At 42.9% G+C, this 19784-nt stretch overlaps 1 protein-coding gene across 1 annotated transcript in view; it reads left to right on the top strand.

Moving 5' to 3' along the window:
* The window catches only part of arhgef17 (Rho guanine nucleotide exchange factor (GEF) 17), a 45593-nt gene that overhangs the window by 11705 nt on the left and 14104 nt on the right, over positions 1-19784 (top strand). Inside the window, exon 2 of the mRNA XM_086125153.1 lies at positions 19209-19286. Coding sequence (XP_085981279.1) covers positions 19209-19286 — 78 coding nt within the window. The remainder of the gene's footprint in view (positions 1-19208; positions 19287-19784) is intronic.

Raw genomic sequence — 19784 nt, 5'->3', positions numbered from 1 at the left:
TCATTCATTTCACGTCTTCGGTGAACTTTGGGAGGTTTCGTCTTCCTGGCTGCGACTTAGATAAGAGATTTGATCCTTGGATAAGTCTTCATTAAAGTATGAGTCAGCCTGAAGGAATGCTGACCTTCACAGAGAGAAAAATGTGCGTGGACGCGTGCGTTAGTGTGATTCAAAGTGTGAGAAACTGAGGTTAAGCTTCTTTGTTTTACCAGTGAATTGAAAAGGTTGGCTGTATTCCTTTTTCCCCTTAAAACTCTTTCTGTCCTTCTTTATGCCTATTTTGTGAAACAAAAGGCGCATCATGGGTATCAGGTTGCCAGTTGTTACTGTTGATGTCCCAGCGCAAGTGTTAATGAAGATCAGTGAGTTTTCCCGATTTAGAGCTTGGATCTAAAACAGGTCCCAGAACAGTTTCCGTTGATCATTGGGGAAAATTCTGAAAAGGATTTGCGTGTCAGGATGGTACACAATTCTTTACAATTGGCTTTCTGGTTCATATTTGCTGTGATCATTTGATATTCTGTTATGTCCAACGTTCGTGTGTATCAGAGGTGCTCTGCAAATAACGATTAGAAGTTTGTCTTTGTGTGTGAGTGCTGTCCCTGAACTGAAGGGATGTGTCAAATGGAACACAGGGCAGGATTTTTGTGGCTGAGTGATTTTTATTGATGATGTCTGCATATTGTCTGCAGCTTGCCCCCCCCCCCCCCCCCCCCCAAGTAATGTTTGATAGTCTCAAAGAAAGCTCCCGACACCCAATGTCAGCTGCGGGTTGGTGTGTGTGTGGTGGTGGGGGGCGAGGTCTTGTGTGTAATCGGGTCAGTCTTTGCTGGAACAATGTCGTCCTTCTTCATTCTTCAATGGGCTTCTTATTTTCAACAAGGCCTCCGCTTTTTTTTTCTCCCATCGAAAATCTGATTCACAAGCTGGCGTTTGCACTGTGCGGTTTTCAAATATATATATTTTTTTGTCCAGGGAGCAGAGAAATTACTCAGGTTATGCGTCATGTTCCTCAAGGAGATGTCATCGAAATAAACGTCCGCGAAGTGCATATTTTCCTGAGAAGTGAAGGGCCAGCGTCCAATGTTGCGACTTGATCCAGTCAGATCAAAAGCAGTAGAATCTGAGCCATGTTGGCACCTGAAGAGCAACACATGCCTGTGGGAAGATTAAGGTCACTGGACAACCACAAGTCAAATAGAAGCAAATATCCTTCACACTTGAGTATTTCCTATCGCAAAATGAATATCAAACAAACTTGTCTCAGTATTGTCTTGAGTGTGCGTCTTAAGCTCGTTATCGGGGCAGTTATGACTGAGCCCGTTTTCTGTTCACCAACATCTGCTCAGTTTATTTGTCACTTGATTTGACTTGTGTCAAAAGAATCGCATCTTATTAGGATTGTCCAAACACATGTTTCAGGACAGTGTGTTCTCTTGTGATGATGGCCACGAAACTTGACCTACATTGTTGCACAGCGGCATAAGAATACTGAGTCAAGTTAGCACAAGAAGGCGCACTCACCAACGTTGTTTTTCATTAGGTCATTTTGTATTTACTTTCGAGGTGTTTTTCATGCAGATGTTGGCTAGAATTAGGACTTTACTGATGCATTATTAGGTTGGTGAAAAATGAAGCCGTGTTCCATCCTGCGTATAAATTTGAGTGGCATCTCCTCCGGAAAAAGCAGAACTAGAACTACCTCGAGAATTTAGAAAGGCACTTTGCGGCAGAGCCAGAAGTCTGTATTTCAAACAGCACCAAATGGTTGACTTTTTGTCTTATTCTTTTTTTGTCTTTCTGGTGGTTGAACGTTGTGGTATCGCTGCGTCATAGGCCGACCAGTTACAGCACTTCTTGTGTTGTTAACGGGTTCACCCTAGCTAATACTAACATTAATTTTTAAAATACCGGTAGTGCCTGTAAAATACTGCGTTACCGGTGTGTTTTCTTTTTTTGTAAAGATCAAACTACTCAGTGTTCCTAACTAAGTCCAGGTTTGATTGTTTGTTTTCCTCTAAAACACACGAGTGGACCACGAGTGGACAATTAAGAGATATTTGTTGATTTTGCTGAAAACGTGTTTTGTATCATCACTACCTCACTTTAAATCCAACTTGTTTATGATCTTTGTGGCTGTTTATCACCTTCGTCTTTTCAGTAATACAATGTAGGAATGATACGGTACACCTCTGAATTTAGTACGTTTGTCGTTTAAATGCGTGAAACATGATTGAAACAGATTGTACTATAGCTTCTAAAAATGAGTGCTGTCGAAGTATACTGCGCAGATTCTGCCTTTTATGGAGCCATTTCTCCTCCTATCCTTCTGGCAGGAGCCATAATTGTCTTCATCGAGAGGGTAGGGCAGGAAGTGGTTTGGGGGGAGGCACACACACATGCAGAGAGCCTTTTTTTTTTTTTAAAGGATAAAAGGTGAAAGTTTTTGTTTGTTGTTTTATTTTTAGGCACCAAACATGCAACCACCTTCATGTTTTAATTTGGTCACCCGTGACAACCACATGTTGGTGTGGCTGTTGGAATGCGGTGACATCACAGCATCTAGTGTTTCTGTTTGAGCAAGGCGAGACAGAGGAGTTTAAGGACAACAAAATAAATTGGCATTTTTGCCCAAACTGTGTTCGCTCCATTAGCCTGTCTGTGAACTCATCGCCTACCTGACGTCACCTATTTAGGTCTTTCTGTATGACTGTCTTTCTGTCTTCATGCTCTGTTTTCCTTCGGACCTCATCGGCTCCTTTTGTATTTCTTTGCACCCCTCCCACCCCCCACCTCACTCTATTTTTATCCTTTCCCCAAGCCGACATCTGGATTTCATTGAAAGAGTGAACAGCCCTTCAGCGATAAAAGACTCCCTGGACTGTGTGTGTGTGTGTGTGTGTGTGTGTGTGTGTGTGTGTGTGTGTGTGTGTGTGTGTGTGCGTGCGTGCGTGAGCGTGTGTGTGTGTGCGTGTTTTTCTGGGTCCTTGCATGCGTCTGGCAAAGCATGGTAAGACCAAAATGCAATCAGGCCGCCAAGAAAAAAATTTTGACCAAACTGTCAGAACATTTAGCCAAGCGATCATGGCCACTCAGAACAATAAAATGCCTTTTTGAGTCATATCCTCCTGCAGGTTTGATGATGTAATGACGCGCAGGCTTCTTGGCTCCAGGTGAAATGGCAGCGATTGAAAACACTTGATTTAACGAGAACTCACTCGCACTCTAAAGAGTGCGTACATCTGCCAAAATCCAACTTGTTCTTCCATTGGTTCTTCCATATTCAAGGACAATGGCAAACAAATAACTTGAAAAGTCTGGTGGATGCACCGTCCCATTGAACACAAATGACCTCGTTCACTAACTGTGCGTGTGCACAAATTTGTGTCGCAGCCGTGCGGAGACACATTCGCAAATCTATGATTCATCTCCATATTAATTGATCTGTGCGCAGAGCAGGAGCATTTCTACGCGTATATTATTGAGTGAGGCCCAAAGATTCAGTGACCCAAACAATGAAATGAATGGGCAAAATCCCACAGAAAATCAAATCAAATACCTACCTGGACCCAGATCATCACTCTTATTTAGGATGACTTCTTCATTAGCTCTGCACAACGTGTCATGCTAATGACTCTCATTAACTCAAAATGGCCGCACATATATGAGCAGAGTTCGAACAATAGTTTCAGCTCAATTTTTTTTTTTAGCTTTGTGGCAAATGTTGTAAATCCACACTTTTGAAAACGATTCAACCTTTTTAATCATTGTAAAAATGAAATTGTTGACTCAGTCAGAAAACTTAATTTAAACCCTTCTTGCAGATCTTTAACGCTTCCGCATTTGATTGGTTATACGTTTTCACTTCATTCTTAAAGGGACACTTTACTTATTTTGCAATTTTCAGCAGTAAAAAAATATATTTTGTATATAACATTATTTTTCAAGTAAAAAGAACTCAGGGCTCAGGTAACCACCAATCACAGGTCATGTGTCATTTGCACGCGGGATCGTGATTGGTCGTTACCTAAATGTCGTTTCATTTTCAGCAATTGGCAAAAAAAAATGAAGCGGTCAAATTCATGGTAGACAAAATGTCCTGCTGAAAATGGCAAAATTAGTCAAGTCTCACTTTAAATCTTGTTGTTTGTCAGTATTTAATTTGATTCCCACGTTCATTTGACAACATAATAAATTCCAGTTGTAGTGAGAAAATAGCTCCTGAGGAAATGCATGATTTGGCGGTCAGCATGACAGAGGGTCAACATGGGAAAGCCCGGCGCAGCGCATTAATCAGGCTTAAGCCTCAACTGCGGAGGACAACAATGTGTCTTTGTCTCTCGGTGTGACAGCTCCATGGTGTCGCATGAGGCAGGCAGCCACCTGTGTGCTTCTGGGAAGCACAAGTGGGGGACTCAAGTCAGATGACTTGACACAAGTCCAAATTGAATTGGTAATTTTTGCACTTGCTTGGCTTAAAATTTATGAAAGACTCGGCTTGATTTTGACTTGCAACTCACGTGACTTTGATTTAAAACGTGCCTGTTTGTTTTGTTTTGGAAATTATTTTTGTTGTCATTTTTGACTGGGAAAAAAGGACCCCCCCCCACCCCCCTCTTCTGTCCGGCAAACAAAAAATTACTAAGCAGAGCGTGCCCGTGGGCTCTCTGCTCACTGTCTTCTTGAGTCAGTGGTTGTCATTGAACTACCTGAATGAGTGACTGAAAGAAAGTAGGACGAACAAAGGAGGAATGCCGATATTTGTTGACTTTTTTTTTGCCCCATAACGTAAGGGTGACTTCATTTCTATGTCATGGATAGTTCAATTAAATTCCGTATTAGCCAGGTTAGTTACACGTCCAATCATATTTGACCGTCAGAAAACACACAAGTGCGAATATATGCCCGTGTTCTCTGATCTGTCTTATGAACATGATTTCTCCGATGTATCGCATATATGCTTGTGACTGAGCAAGACTGTATGACTACTTATCCCACGTGATGACTTCACTGCATGGCTCAAAATTTAGTGGGGACTTGACTTGCTTCATTTTTGTACCCGTAACTTACTCCACGAACGTTCTTACTTGTTTTGAACATGTAAGTTAAGATTTGAGACTTGCTTGTGACTTCCCATTGGGAACTACAAAGTTAGAGATACATTTGTGTGTGTGTGTGTGTGTGTGTGTGTGTTTGCGCGCACACACATTACACAAGCCCTATTAATAGGAAGAGGAATAGAAGTGGCCTGGGAATTTTGTCTTCTCCAGGAAAAACAAACTTTTCCTTCCATGTGACAGTGTAATAAAAATGACAAGATAAGGGAACAGGAGCTGTTTCTTTTGTCCTGAGAGATAACGATTGCTTATCTGGAATGCTGTACTTCTTCCCCAAAAGCAGGTACCACCGATTCCCACGGGGGGTCGTTGGTTTATCACAAAGTACTAGAGGACAGGCTGAGTTACTGCTGTGCTACTGTTTGTTTGATATTTTTGGTCCAGACATATTATTCACGTTATTACAGCAAAAATGATTAAATCACCGCTCCTGGAGGATGATCATTTAAATGTGGCTCATCACGTCTTCAATAAATGCCCAAGGGATTTGCTACACTTGATTCCAGCCATTGAGAGGATGTTTAGTGATAACATCCTTCTGCAGGATGATAACGCATCTTGCAGCAGAGCAAAAACCGTAAAAATGAAGGATGACATCATGTCAATGTCTTGGCCTGTAAATGATTAAAAGCTCAATCCAATCAAGAATCTGCGGTGAAATGAAAAGGCGACTGAGCTGATAACAGCAATCGGAGGAAGTTGGGAGACAGATTAATGAAGGGTACTTTGAAATACTTTTGAAACACTTTTACCACAGGTGAAGTCCAGTCCAATCCAAACTGTTAAGAAAGGCAGAGTCCTAGCGGTGTCGTGATGTGGTGCTTTTTTTTTCCTGTTTGTTTTTCATGATTCCATAATTCTTTCTTCAGAATTAAGTGCTCTCCTATATATTTTTTTCCCCTTGTACTTGCTCTCAAATCTTGAATTGAACCGTGCAAAGAAGCACTGAGATCTGCACTGGATCCGCGCTGTATGTGTGCCCGTGTGTGCCCGTGTGTGTGTGTGTGTGTGTGTGTGTGTGTGTGTGTGTGTGTGTGCGTGCGTGTGAGGACGACCTGGAATCCTGCATTCCAGTCATTTGGTTTTAAGCCAGTACATTCTGGAAACGGACATGAGCGCCAAAGGTGGAATTATTGAAATAAAAAGGAAAGGACTTTTTGGGGGGGATGGCTGCAGGGGGTGAGGCGGTTTCTTCCAATCTTAGGCATTCTGAATCTTTTGGGCCAGTCGCAAACCGCAAAGAAGCATCATGATTTCCTACTTTTTTTCACGTCTTCACCTCTCCTCTCTTCCTTATTTTCAATCCTGCCATAATTTATTCAAGCTTTCTTTTCATTGTCTTGCAGCAAAAAAAAAAAAAAAAAATATATATATATATATATATATATATATATATATAGGTAATTCTCAGTACTGTATTCCATTGGGGTGTACAATTTCTGGGGCTGAAAAGTAACTTCCTGGTGAATGAGTTTTCCGGTAATTCATTTGAATTGTTTCCTGGTTATTGAATATACTAGATTGGTTTCATGAAGTAAGAGACTTTAGTGAGTGTGCATTCTCTGATCTAATCATTCCCTCTTTCAGCAACACTGGGACTGAGCCCACAGCCACGCGCGCACACCCATGCATGCGCACACACATGCAATACTGCCATATAAGGAGAGAATGAGTGCATGGTCGAAACAAGGGGGTCTCCTCTCTTACTTTTATCCACTTTCTTACTCTCCTGAAGTTCTTTGGCATAGGTTTCTTCGTTGCTCCTTTTCCATTTTAGTATGCCGTCTTATTATGCCGTCATGACCCCGAACCCACCCCCACCCACTTCTAAGGCCAAACTGTCACTCAGTGTTGAGGACGTACACCCCCTTTTTGGAGAAGTCTCCCAGCACAAAGCTTTTCTTTCCTGCCCGGCTTTACTGAAGGGTACACAAGAACGAAATGTCCCGTTGCTGCCCTGTTTAAATCCAACATATTAGGTCACACGGCTCACACAGGAGGAGAGCCATTAGAAAATAAAATAGTTTAAATCGAAGCAAATGTGTGGCTAATGTTAATGCGTGTGTGTTGAACCTCAATACAATACTTTCAATATATAAAACCCAGTCGACACTGTTCAGCTGCGCAATGTTGCGATGCAAACTTAACACTCTGCAAATTTTCGTTTGATTTCTTATTTCAGAAAATTCCAAAATCCAACATATCCCTCTGAAAAGTGTCCAACATCCAACTGTTACTTCATCGTTGAGTCACACTCTTGTTGATTTCCAAAATGACCTTGTGCCTCTCACGTTTATTTAGTTGCAAATGTTCAAATGGCAAATATTTGACTCGACGGTGTTTTGTGCTTACGAGGAGTCGCAAAGTCCACCGTGACATTGTGAGGGGATTTTTTTTGACAGCACACTTGTTAATGTTTGTACGATGAAAAGAGAGAGAGAGAGAGGGGGGGGTAGAGAGTTTGGGGGGAGGGATAGAGGGAGTGAGAATGCCTGCATGCTTCTGAGATAATAACAAAGTTAACCATTTTATGAGTGTAGCCATTTTACATTGGAAATTACGTGGTCATAAACAAGACCCTCCTCTGTTAGCTTCATCGGTGTTTGCGTTACTCATCCAGCAAATACAAAGTGCATGAAAAATATGACTCACCATCGCCGCATGTTATGCAGAGTGGGCTTGTTGTGTGGGAATCTCCCATTGAAATAAATCTGTATTTTATGATTTTATGTAGGACTCCTGATACTGTCTATTACATGTAGCCTTCTCTATCTCTCTCTCTCTCCTCATTCATTTCATGCTTTGTCCTCCATTCACATGTTTCAGTGGCAAACTGTGTTACATAGTAACGGACTGACCAATAGCAGAAGTCGGACTCACTGTCTGGCTACTTCTGCTCAACTCTCGACATCCCACCTCCAAGAGGTTGACCTGCGATTGAGGGTGTGCTGGTTTGACATCTCTGCCCTAGTTCATCCCAAAAATGTGTGATTTGGTTGTGGTTAAGTCTAGTTTTCCACACTACATTCACCGAAGCACGTCTTCATGGACCTTGATTTTTTTCACTGGGGTGCAGTCATTCCGGAACAGAATGAAGCGCCTTGAAATTTGGAGGCGTACAATTTGTCTGTGGCATGATGATCAATTAAAGGGACATCGAGGGAAATTCATTAATCACAAGCCTTTCTTCCTGTTAATGGTAATACCTCTGCACCCAACCGATTAAGTTTCACACTCTGTAACTGTAAATGAAGGACTTTCTTAACCCTTTTATTCCCCATGACGTATAAATACATCAAGAAAAGCCACTGCCCTACCCATGCCTACCCATGACAAACTTACCGTATTTTCACGACTATAAGGCGCCATTAAAAGTCTAAGATTTTCTCCAAAATGGACAGGACGCCTTATGATGCGGAGCGTCTTGTCTATGCGCTGAGTTCCAAAACCTGACTGACAGCCGATACGCTGTTTATATAGAGAAAAGGCGGAAGTGAGTGTGGACAGGCATGCGGCAAAGAAGTTGGCCAATCAGTGAAGGGTGGGCGTGTATATATATACACATGGAGAGCGAGAGAGAGAAAAGGCAGATGTGAGTGAGGACAGGCATGCGGGGAAGAAGTCCGCCAATGAGTGAAGGGTGGGCGTGTAAGTGGACGCTAAAGGTACGCCCCAAGCAGGTACCAACACCTGTATAGAGTGTGGCTATGTGCATTGTTGCAAAACAACTTTGGTTTTGGTTTCTAAGAACCCCCGAAAATAAATTCTACAAAGAGACACGCCTACGAAGCTTAGTTCAAACTTCAAGCCATCGGTTATGCTTTTGGCATGCGTGCCCATCTCACAGCAGCGGTGAAAAACCAAGTCAAGCAAATGAACTCTGAGCTTGCCGTTATTTCCGGAGGCTTGACTAAAGAACTCCAACCGCTGGACATCGGCATCAACCGGGCGTTCAAAGTAAAGTTGCGAACGGCATGGGAACAATGAATGATCGATGGCAAACACAACTTTACAAAGAGTGAGAGGCAGCGCCGGGCGAGTTACGCCACAATTTGCGAATGGATTGTGGCTGCTTGGACGAACGTGTCTGCTTGCACTGTTGTTCGAGTTTTTGGCAAAGCCGGCATCATTTCTGTGGAGCCACATGGCAATGAGAGTGACTGACAACGAGAGGGAACACGGCGTTTTTGATGGATTACCGGTACTTGCACAATTGTTCAATTCTGATACAGAGGATGAGGACTTTGATGGATTTCTGGGTGATGATTGATCGAAAAACGTGAGTACATTGTACGATGGCTAAATAAAATACAACGGAACTCAGTTTTCCGTTGCCTTTTTAAAAACGTGTTTTTAGCTTGTATCTGTATGTCTTGGCATGCTACCGTATGCTACAAGCTAACGTGTTTTTAGCGTGCGCGCATGCATGCCGTATGTTTAAGCTGGCGTATGTTTTACCACTTTAAAAATGCGCCCAATAATACAGTGCGTTTTGTCTATGTGTAAAATACAGAAATAGCACCCATTAATGAGACTGCGCCCAACCATACGGTGCGTCGAATGGTCGTGAAAATACGGTATACGTCATTTCCTTTCTTTCTTTGCCTTGTAGAGTGCAGAAGGGTCTGACACAGCCTCTGACTCAGGATCAGGCTTGTCTGCATTGTTAATCATTTAAAATCTGTGCAGCAGGTGGCAGCGGGCATAAGGGATCAACCCGGATTGTGTTGCAGAACAAGTAGAGGGGGAGGGATGCATGGGCAGAGTTATGGAGTCGCGTAGAGTCGGGTGGAGTAGCGTGTCGTTAGTAGAGAGTGCATTCGAACCAGACGTGATGGAGAAATCAAAACAATTAACCTGTGAGTATTCCTTTTGGGGAAGAAAATCTTCCACCATGACAAGGGGAGATGAAGTAGCTGAAAGCAGCAGAATGCGTTCGACCGCGCAAAAGTAAGAAGCAGCCATTAAGTGTGCACGAGCCTCGTCTGCCTCATGCAAAAGCCACATTGCAATCGAAGGGGCCTTCGCAATGGCACCAGAATGTTGTGTGCCCTTTTATCAGGGCGATTGCTTCATTTTGTATCACCCGCAAAAAAAATATGCATGCAAACATGCACGTGCGCACACTCACTTCTGTTCATAGTTCATTTCGTCGGTTCAATAGCGTGCTGATAAATATTTTCGCTCTCAAAAGCCTTTTTGTGATTGTTTTGTAGAAGGAAAGTCTTATTTAGATGTTTGAGATGTCACAAAAGCTAATCATAGTGGCGCCATGCCCGAAATTATGCTTGAAATTCATGCTTTTATAAAAAGGTCTTTTTCTCCATTTTTTCCCCTCAAAAAATGGAAATCTGATGAAATTTAGTGATTTTCTAATGCTAATTGCTAAAGAACGGAGACGTTTTTTTTCTCCCCGCTGAAATAAGAGTCTCATCTTTCCTTTGGTAGGCTACATGTTTATATCGCAATAGAACGGAATAATCCGTGGGCCCTGCAAATCAGTCAAAATCCAGCAAACGGCTGAGGTTGAGGAATTTGCTCCAGTGAAAATGGCTGCCATTCGCTGAGCTAATCTAGCTCTATTTAAAGCATTCAGTGAAGCCCCACTGGGGATAGGCCACGGCTGTCAGGAACATACTGTAATCGCTGCATCAACCAAAGTAATACTTTTATTTCTTCGGCCTATGTGAATTAAAAAAAATAAAAAAGCACTACTACACTCTGTTTTCATGAGTGTACCAAGCCAAAACACAACCCTGTGTTTATTGTAAGGAACACACAGATGTATGGATTTAAGGCCTTAGCGGGGGGTCAGGAATGTTAAGAAAGACTAAAAAGAGAAAGTAGAGGGAGCGTTGCCGATTAAGGGTAAGAAAGAAGTAAAATATAATTTGAAAAAGAAACTATTTTGTCACTGCCAATACAGTTCCCACTTTGGTGTAACATCGAGCTATTCAGTATTTACAGCGCATGTGCAATACCGATTGACAACTTTATTTGTGGTCCCGATCAATAACTGCATTTTTATGTTGTCATGTACAGTTAGGTGGACTGCAGCAACCTGGGCATTCTGAGCTTGTTTTTATATGTTGTGAACGATAATTGCACAGCACCGCACTTTCAGGTTTCAGGCAGTGCAGAATTTGTGAAATTCAACCTGTCTTCACTGCAACTCCTAACGCTTGCATTGTTTCTTAAGGCCGGAAAGGCTTGTGGAAGGGAAATTGTTTAAGAGTTAGTTTTGGCGGCATGCAAGGAATTTTTGAAATTAATGGAGATGGATGGACAGAGAGTGAAGGAAGGAAGATTAGAAAAGAAATACTGGGTGGGAGAGACAAGGACCCAGCGGAGGTATTTCCGGAGTAGTATTGGGGTTAGAGACTTCGTCTGTGATGGCTATCTTTGGAGCCCAGTGCATTATGGGATGAATTGCCGGGCAGAAAGTGATGGGATTTCAGATTACTTGCTAGCACTGTGACTTCATATGGAAGAATGGACGAGAGGCTGTTCCTGGTGTGTCTTTTGAATTATGCATGGGTGACAGTGAACTGAGCTCAGTTTACAGTAAAACTGACTCATAACTGCCCCCCCACCCCAAAAAAAACACAATAGTATATGTTCAAACGTCAAAATGTTTGACCAATGCAAAACAGCATAGACGGGCTCACAGAAATCAGGTGTTATGTAATTGGAAACTTTTCAACCACTGCTACTTTAACATAAACCGAGCATACATCAATACTTGCAGGCGTATAATCGCTATTTTCTGTTCTTTCTGGAAACGACAACTCTAACTGGAGCTCAGTTGGGGACCCCTCTCTCCCTCTTATTCCTTTTAATTACATGCTGCATCTTCTCCCATTCGACTCCAGTGCAGCCCGACATCTTGCGGCACGACGTAGTACTACATTGAAGTCACGCACCACAAAATTGGCACTTGCAAGTAGAGTATACTGTTAAAAATGCACACACACACACATGCACACACACACACACGCACACACACACACACACAGAAAAAAATATGACATATTGTAGGCGTGAATGATGAACCACTATATCGTGGGCGTTCAAACAAGCTGTTTGCTCTTCTTCTTTGATGTCACATTTTAAATCACTTGCACAATCAGACATTATTTTGTCAAAGAGACGAGCAGCTGGTGACCAGTCGTATGTGTACCCCGCCTCTCGCCCAAAGTCCTCCGAGATAGACTCCAGCTCACCCAAACAAGCGTTCTAGAAAATGGATGCTTGGATGAGCTACCTGTTTTTTGCTCAATATTATGAAATTGTTTGCTTTGTTTATATTTGCGTGAATCTTCCCAGTAGGTGACATTGAAGAAGCGCCTTCTTCAGCTAACCATTGTGTGTGTCCTCTTGTGTGCATTACAATACGTGTGCCGGTGGATAAGAGCCCAAACCTATCGAAGACAAAGGCTCTTTTGACTGCATATGTATCTCTCACCCATACACACACCAGCCAGCCTTGGGAGAATGAGCCGATCTGGTTACCTGTTTGTTCTCAATCTCACATGTGATGTAATTTCATTCACAACTACAGCTCTGTTGCTTACTTCCCTGAATTGACAAACTATTGTAAAAGCAAACAACTCTAATTTAAAACTTAAAAGGGGAATGAAATATTGAATGGGATTGCTCATTGACCATGAGACCTTAAAGGAGGCCTTCGCAGTGTAAATAAGCCTTTTTTTATATTATGCTAATATGCTGCCTCCTTGTGGACAGTAGAGTAATGCAGTATACATTGGTTTTAAACAGTGCACCGTGTGAACATAAAGCGGATCAGAAAAATGGATGGATGGATAATTCCATAAAAAAGACATTGGGATGCCAGACTCTATTAGCTGGACTGCCCAGGTTGTTTGTTGTGGCATTACCTGTCATTGTCTTTTCACCATAGTATTGACACACACACGCACACACGGACACACACGCTCACACACTTTCCTGAAATTAATGTAGCATCCATGCTTAACTTTGTTACACTTCATTAGGTTATTGATGTTTTGCATGTGGGCGTGAACACAAATATGTAAAAGGTCCAACACGCCAGGTTGACGACTCACAGGTATTAGCACGCAACATGGTACAATGGCACAGGTGTGTGATGAGAACTTTGTTTTGATCTATTTGGGCAGTCATGCATCCACTGCTGCCGAGGCTAATATTTCACACACACAGACACACACGCATGCACACCTTTCAATCCTCATGTGGACACCCACAGACTAACCCAGCTTTAACTCTAAAACCTCTTTCGACCTCTTTCTGACTGAACAATCCGCCCACCCCCTCCCCCAAAGCTGTGTGGATGTGCTGACAGGTGTCATAGTTCCTCTCCAATGTTAATCTACTCTGACTCAGGCCTGACTAATGGTTAGGGTGTAAGGGTGATGGTGTTGACTGTGATGCACGTCACATTGGCTGTCATTCGCTGATCCAGCCGGTGGGTGGGCGGGCGGGCGGTCATGCCAACGTGCTATACCACATAAAAACAACCATCTCCTTCTCAAGGGCAGACAAAATGCATGTTTGCATCAGAAGGTTGTAAAGTCAGCCCAGTTACAATCCAGCACATATGTGCTAAGTGGCATGCTGTTCACTGTGTATTTCAAAAATCTACAAAAGGTCGAATTGTAAAATAGAATGTAGCAAATATAGTTGCAAATATTTATTTGATTAAAGCCACACCGCTTCTTACAATCGTTCTCGTGTGTTCCAGCACACAAAAATGAATCACCAAATGCAAATTCACTTGAACTAACATTTGGACATGGCGTGAATAATTTGGGGCTTGACTTTTAATATATTTTAACAGATTTAAACTGCCCACTAAGCTTAATGTTTGACCTTTTTCATCCCTAACTAGCAACTGCACATGTGGCAAAAATGTGGAGGATGTGAGTGCCACGATGTTGCCATGGATACATATTATGGATGCTGGGGTTAGGTTTTTTTCCTTTTTCCCCATCTCAGGGAACATTGATCATACTGTATTTCCTACAATTAACAACATTTTAAATAAAAGCAATCTCTTCCAACTACTCTTCTCTTCCAACTATTGCCATCATAATTTCGTTCATGTAAAAAAAAAAAAAGAACTCTTTCACACCATCTAATCGTCAACGAAAAAGGCGTTTCGTGAAGTTTATTGAACATTCTTAAATGTCACAGATGTGCAGATGTCCACCACTGCTAATAGTCAAAATTTTCAACCACCTTTGAATGTGAGTCTGCACTTTTTGTTGAAGTTGCTTGTTGTCTTGGAATAAGACTTAGACACTCCCATATACTTCTTGAACCTGTTAACTCATTCACTCCCAAAGACGTTTTTATACGTCTTTTCAGACTTGGTCCAGAATTGGCTGGTACTGAATGGGTTAAATGTAAGCTCAAAGTGTACACTTGAATCACATCTTCATTGTTTTATTTCAAAGCTGTGGTTGTGGCGTCACAAGACAAAATCGTAAAAAAAAAAACGGTCACTTTCCAAGTATTTCTTGACCTAATGTTTGCATCCATCAATTAAGGAGAAGGGAGCTCTCAGTGAAACAAGTGCAATGGCAAGAAGGGCAGGTTTTTGTATGTTTTGGAAATAAATCTTTGCTATTATACAATCATGAGAAGAACACGCTTCATACACCGAGATGACGACCAATAAGAGGACGTCTCCGACTAGTCTCCCCCTCCTCACTTGCTTCCATCGATTCTTTATGAATGGATTAATCCGGTCTGGCTGAGCTGAGCGGAGCTGTGCGCTCGCGGCTAAGCGTCTGCTGTGTCTGCTGTCTCTCATTATACACACTTGAGAGAAGGGCTGTGACACACGTACACGCATCAACCTGTGCTCATCTCTTGGTTCCATCATTCGTGGAGTAGAAGATGAAGATGCGCGCATGCTGAAGTGTGCTTCGTTGCCTTTACTGAGAGTGCGTGGCGCACTGTGACACACATGGTGTGACGAGCTGCTCACTTTGACTCACTCTGAAGACCAGAAGATTTTGAGGAAGGACTGAATTATTTTTGTTATTGTGGGTGATTTGGGGATTTTATCTTTTTTGTGGGGAGGGAGCTGATTTTTTGGGGGGGGGGGGAGAAGACCAGCTTATTGTGACTTTATTTTTCAGCCTCAAATGTTTTTTTTTTGTCAGAAGTGAAAAATCAGATGATGCGAATGAAACGCAGATAAAAAAAAAACCCGCAGGTGATTTCAGGTTGTTTCGACGTACCGCCTTGCATGCTGCAGATGGTTCGAACCCAAGCCCAGTTCAGCATCGCTCTGAAGGAAATGAACGGGGATAAAGGAGATGCAGGGGAGAGGGACGCTGGAGGAGAGGAACAAATGGACAGAACTGACGCTTTGGATCATTTCAGAAACAATAACAGGAATTTGAATGGGCATTGTGCCGCAAGACCCCACTCTAACCGAGAGGTACACTCTCCCTTTTCTTCTTGTGCAATTTAATTGAATTCCATCAAGACAGTCTGTCTGTACACTTATTTTGTTGCCCGTCCTCTTAGTGTCCTTTTTCTCTGAGGGATACTGTGTATTTCTTCTCTCTGTAGGCTGTAATGGAATTAGAGCTGAAGTGAATCACATGATAATCACTCACAGTCATATTGACTCCCACCTGTCTATCTATTTGTCCATTCTCTTCTCTCTCCACCTTCACCCTCTCACATTCAGTGACTAAATGCTTTACTCATAGCAGCTGTTGTGCATTATGTTATCACAAGAGTAGTGAACCTTAAAGACTTTGCTTGACAGAGGATGTTCCATGAGTCCCATGTGTATTTGCAAACTCTTCCATCGTCGTAATACAACCTCTGCTCATCAAGACACTCGTCTGGTTAATCCACATACAAGTGCATTGCATGTGTGAGGGACTCAAGTTAATCTTGTTAAGGGCAGAGAAATATGAACTAATCATTTTCCCCAGCTACATGATACTGTAAATCTTCCACACATTTATATTATCATGCTGGTCAGTTGTGGATCTGTTTTGCCAAGCATTCTCAAATTAACCTGATATGAATTAGTCCCTTAAAGATTCGGTTCGTAGATCACGTCTATTTATCTCAAGTGTCGAGCACAAAGAGTGAAAAAAAAACGGTGTCCTTGATTTTGGATAGTAATAGTTCTTCACTGTACATTGAGACTAGTTAGTGCTATTAAACCTTAATTTTACTAATGTACCGTAATTGTAGATCACTTTCTTGCGTGTGTGTGTGTGTATATATATATATATATACATGTACATCTCTAATCTATCTATCTATCTATCCTCCACCCATCCATTTTCTGAACCGCTTTATCATTATAAGGATCGCGGGGCGTGCTGGAGACTATCCCAGCCGTCTTTGGACAGTAGGGGGGGGGGGGGGAACACCATGAACCGGTTGCCAGCTAATCGCAGGGCACACAGAGGAGACAAACAACCATCCACGCTCACACTCACATCGAGGGACAATTTTAGAGTGTTCAATCAGCTTGCCATGCCTGCTTTTGGAATGTGGGAGGAAACTGGAGTACCCAGAGAAAACCCACGCAGGCCCGGGGAGAGCATGCAAACTCCACACAGGGAGGCCGGAGCTGGAATTGACCCCGGTACCTCTGCACTGTGAGGTCGATGTGCTAACCACCACCGGGCCACCATATATATATATAGCACCATATATATGTATATATATGGTATATATATATATATATATATATACATATATATATATACACACACACACACGCAATTATTTGGGGGGGGGAGAGATATTAGAAGTAATGATACAGTTGTGTGTTGGATAGCTATTGATCCCTAGAGAGTAGGTCACAGCAGCCCGTGAAGTGCAATTAATGAGTAAGGAGACGGCATAACACAAGGATGGCATGCTTTTTCTTAACATCACATCTGTGGAGGGATAAAGGCAGGGAACGGTGATGACTATGCATCTTGTTTGGTCTCGAGTGCAGCCTGTTGCTGCATCAGCTAGGCTGTTGCTATAGGATGTTGTCAACAAGGAAATGGCAGAGGACAGTGGTGGGGGGAGGGGCTTGATGCCTGAAATTAGTGGGCTGAGATGCGCCGATCAGGATTAACTGTTTGGCTGAGCTAACCAACTCAGATTCACTTATTTATACATACATGGCTGCAAAACTGTCAGACCATCGTTAGGTTTCAACATGCCTTGATGAACATTAATCCTAACTTAGTCATACACACACACACACACACACACACACACACACACACACACACAGAATCTTCAAGAATGGATTTTCTCCTCGACCAGGAAAAACAATTATGCTGCCTTTATCCATTCTTTTAGAAAAATAAATTCATAATGGTGAGAAAAACTATTAGGACAGTACAGGGCCGTGACATCACACATTCAGTAAACATTGTGGCCTTGACTGTATGACACCTACCTATAGAGTATGTCAAGCTGAGCCACAGGAAACGTGATGCATGAACTCGTTCGTGATGCATGAACTCGTAGCTGAACTTGCTCTGACTCCTGTCTCTGTTGTCTTCCCTCCTGTGGTGCTTCAACATGTGACTTCAATGTAGAGGAACGACTTTCTTTGTGAATCAGCTTTCAGCGAGCTCTCAGAGGCACTCACACTTGTGTGGTCGTGGCATTTCTCCGCCGTGTGGTCGAATGCTCTCCTTCCTTTCTCTCACGAGCGATGGCTGAATCCCTCCATTCATCCCCCCTTTCTCCCGATGCCAGCCACATACGGCCCTGACCGCCTGTCAACAGGTGGTTAATGTGTCTGAACAAAATCCACTCGGCAGCCACTTTATCAGTCTAGTTCAAGTTCATCATTCACCTTAACGTGGCCAATCTCTCGTGATGGAATATGACAGAATGAAAATCAACCATGCATACTCATCAAGGATGACACCACTGCAGCCACAAAGTCGCCGACACTGTTAGCTATGATCAGGCGCACAAACACGAGCCCAAGACAAACATTTCTCCCATTCTAATCTTCCTCTAAACGAGCCCTTCCCCCTGAAATCCGAGGATGGAGCATGAATTGTTGGAGGTTGTTGGTCATCGTGTCTGCCGTTATAAAGACGTAAAGTTGAAAGCGGGGTCACACCATAGCCTCATTGTTAGCGCATTTGTCTTGGGACGAAAGGTTCAAGCTTGAAATCTCAGCTCGGGCTGTCATGTGGGAAGTTTGCGTGTTTTCTCTCAGAGTACTCGGGGTTTCATTCCACATTTCAAAAACCAATGCTTGACTGTACCCCTCCTTTCACCCAAAGCCAGCGAGCATAAGCTGCCGCATCTCACGACCCGAATGGGGACAATCACGATAGAGAACGAATGAATTACCAATGCGGTCTAACTAAATGGAAGAACGGCATAGGATGTTGTAATGCGGTATGTAGACAAAAAGCCAAAGTTCTTTGTTTCTGTAATGGTCCTCCTGCCTTTAGCTCCAGAGGTGTCTTTGCAGTCTGAGTCAGACCTACCTCTTAACCGGCGTTACCATGGTTACTTGCTTGCTGCCAAAATGAAACCGGAATCCCTAGCATTATTTTGTCGCCGTCTGTTTCCGTGCGCTCGTGTGCGCATCTGCACTCCACTTGACAAAATGGCAGCGGTGCATAGAAACGCATCTTTCACCGCATTTGTGTAACCGAAAGCAAGAAACGCACTTGTTGAGTGACGCCTTACACACACACGCACAGTCACAACCGGGATGCCCGCACAAATTTGTTTTTCAGTTCTTTTTAGTAGTTATAGCTCAGTGGTGCTTGAGGGCCTTGAATTCCATGACCTAAACTCAGCTTGTCTCTGCAGAAACGTGTGGCTGTTGAATATTTGCCACTATGTGATTGTTACTGTGCTCTTGACAACGTTATGTAAGATTGTAATCTGATCAATCAAATAGAAAATATGGAGCATGACGGACAAGTGCACGAATGAATCATTGTTTTGTTTTTTCAGTGTGTTATCTTGCCAACCATTTCATATTATGAAGAAAATGTTGTAAGGAGATACATGACACAATGAAAAAGGTTATTCATGTCATAAAACGTCTGACTTTCTCCTTTGCAGGACATGAGAAAGCATGTGATGATGACACTGCTGGACACAGAGAGATCATATGTGGAGTCACTGCGCACTCTGATTCAGGTAATTGCACGGCCGTATTACGAGGAACAGCAAATTCCTTTTTCTGCTTTGTGTGGGTTTTTTTGGGGGGGGGGGGGGATGATGACAAACACGCGCAACACCGAGGACATAAATTACAAATACAGGCAATAAAGGTGTTATGTAATCCACTTATCTTCGCGCATTCGCCCCATCAGGCTAATCTGCTAACCTCATCACGTCTCACTCTCATCAGCATTAGCAGCACCCGTGTATGGAAAGCCAATGAGGTCGTCTCGTATACCACCACTTTCAATGTTTCCCATCGGGACCCCCCCCCCCCCCCCCCCAATTAAAAAAAAATCTACGAGTCATGAATTTAATTCTTCATCTTTGTACACCATCATTTTTGGAACAACTCAATGGTTCCAACTTTGAAGGAAGGATTTGGGGAAGGCCCCGTTCCTCTTCCCTTGACTGTGCCCTCGTGCTAGAATGCAACAACTGCGCTGCTGTTTGTCGGCAAGCAGCATGTGTGTG

The sequence above is a fragment of the Hippocampus guttulatus genome, chromosome 12 (assembly GCF_054856545.1).
Source record: "Hippocampus guttulatus isolate MCC_2025c chromosome 12, RoL_Hgut_1.0, whole genome shotgun sequence".
NCBI classification, from domain to species: domain Eukaryota; kingdom Metazoa; phylum Chordata; class Actinopteri; order Syngnathiformes; family Syngnathidae; genus Hippocampus; species Hippocampus guttulatus.
This window is presented reverse-complemented; position numbering and strand designations above follow the sequence as displayed.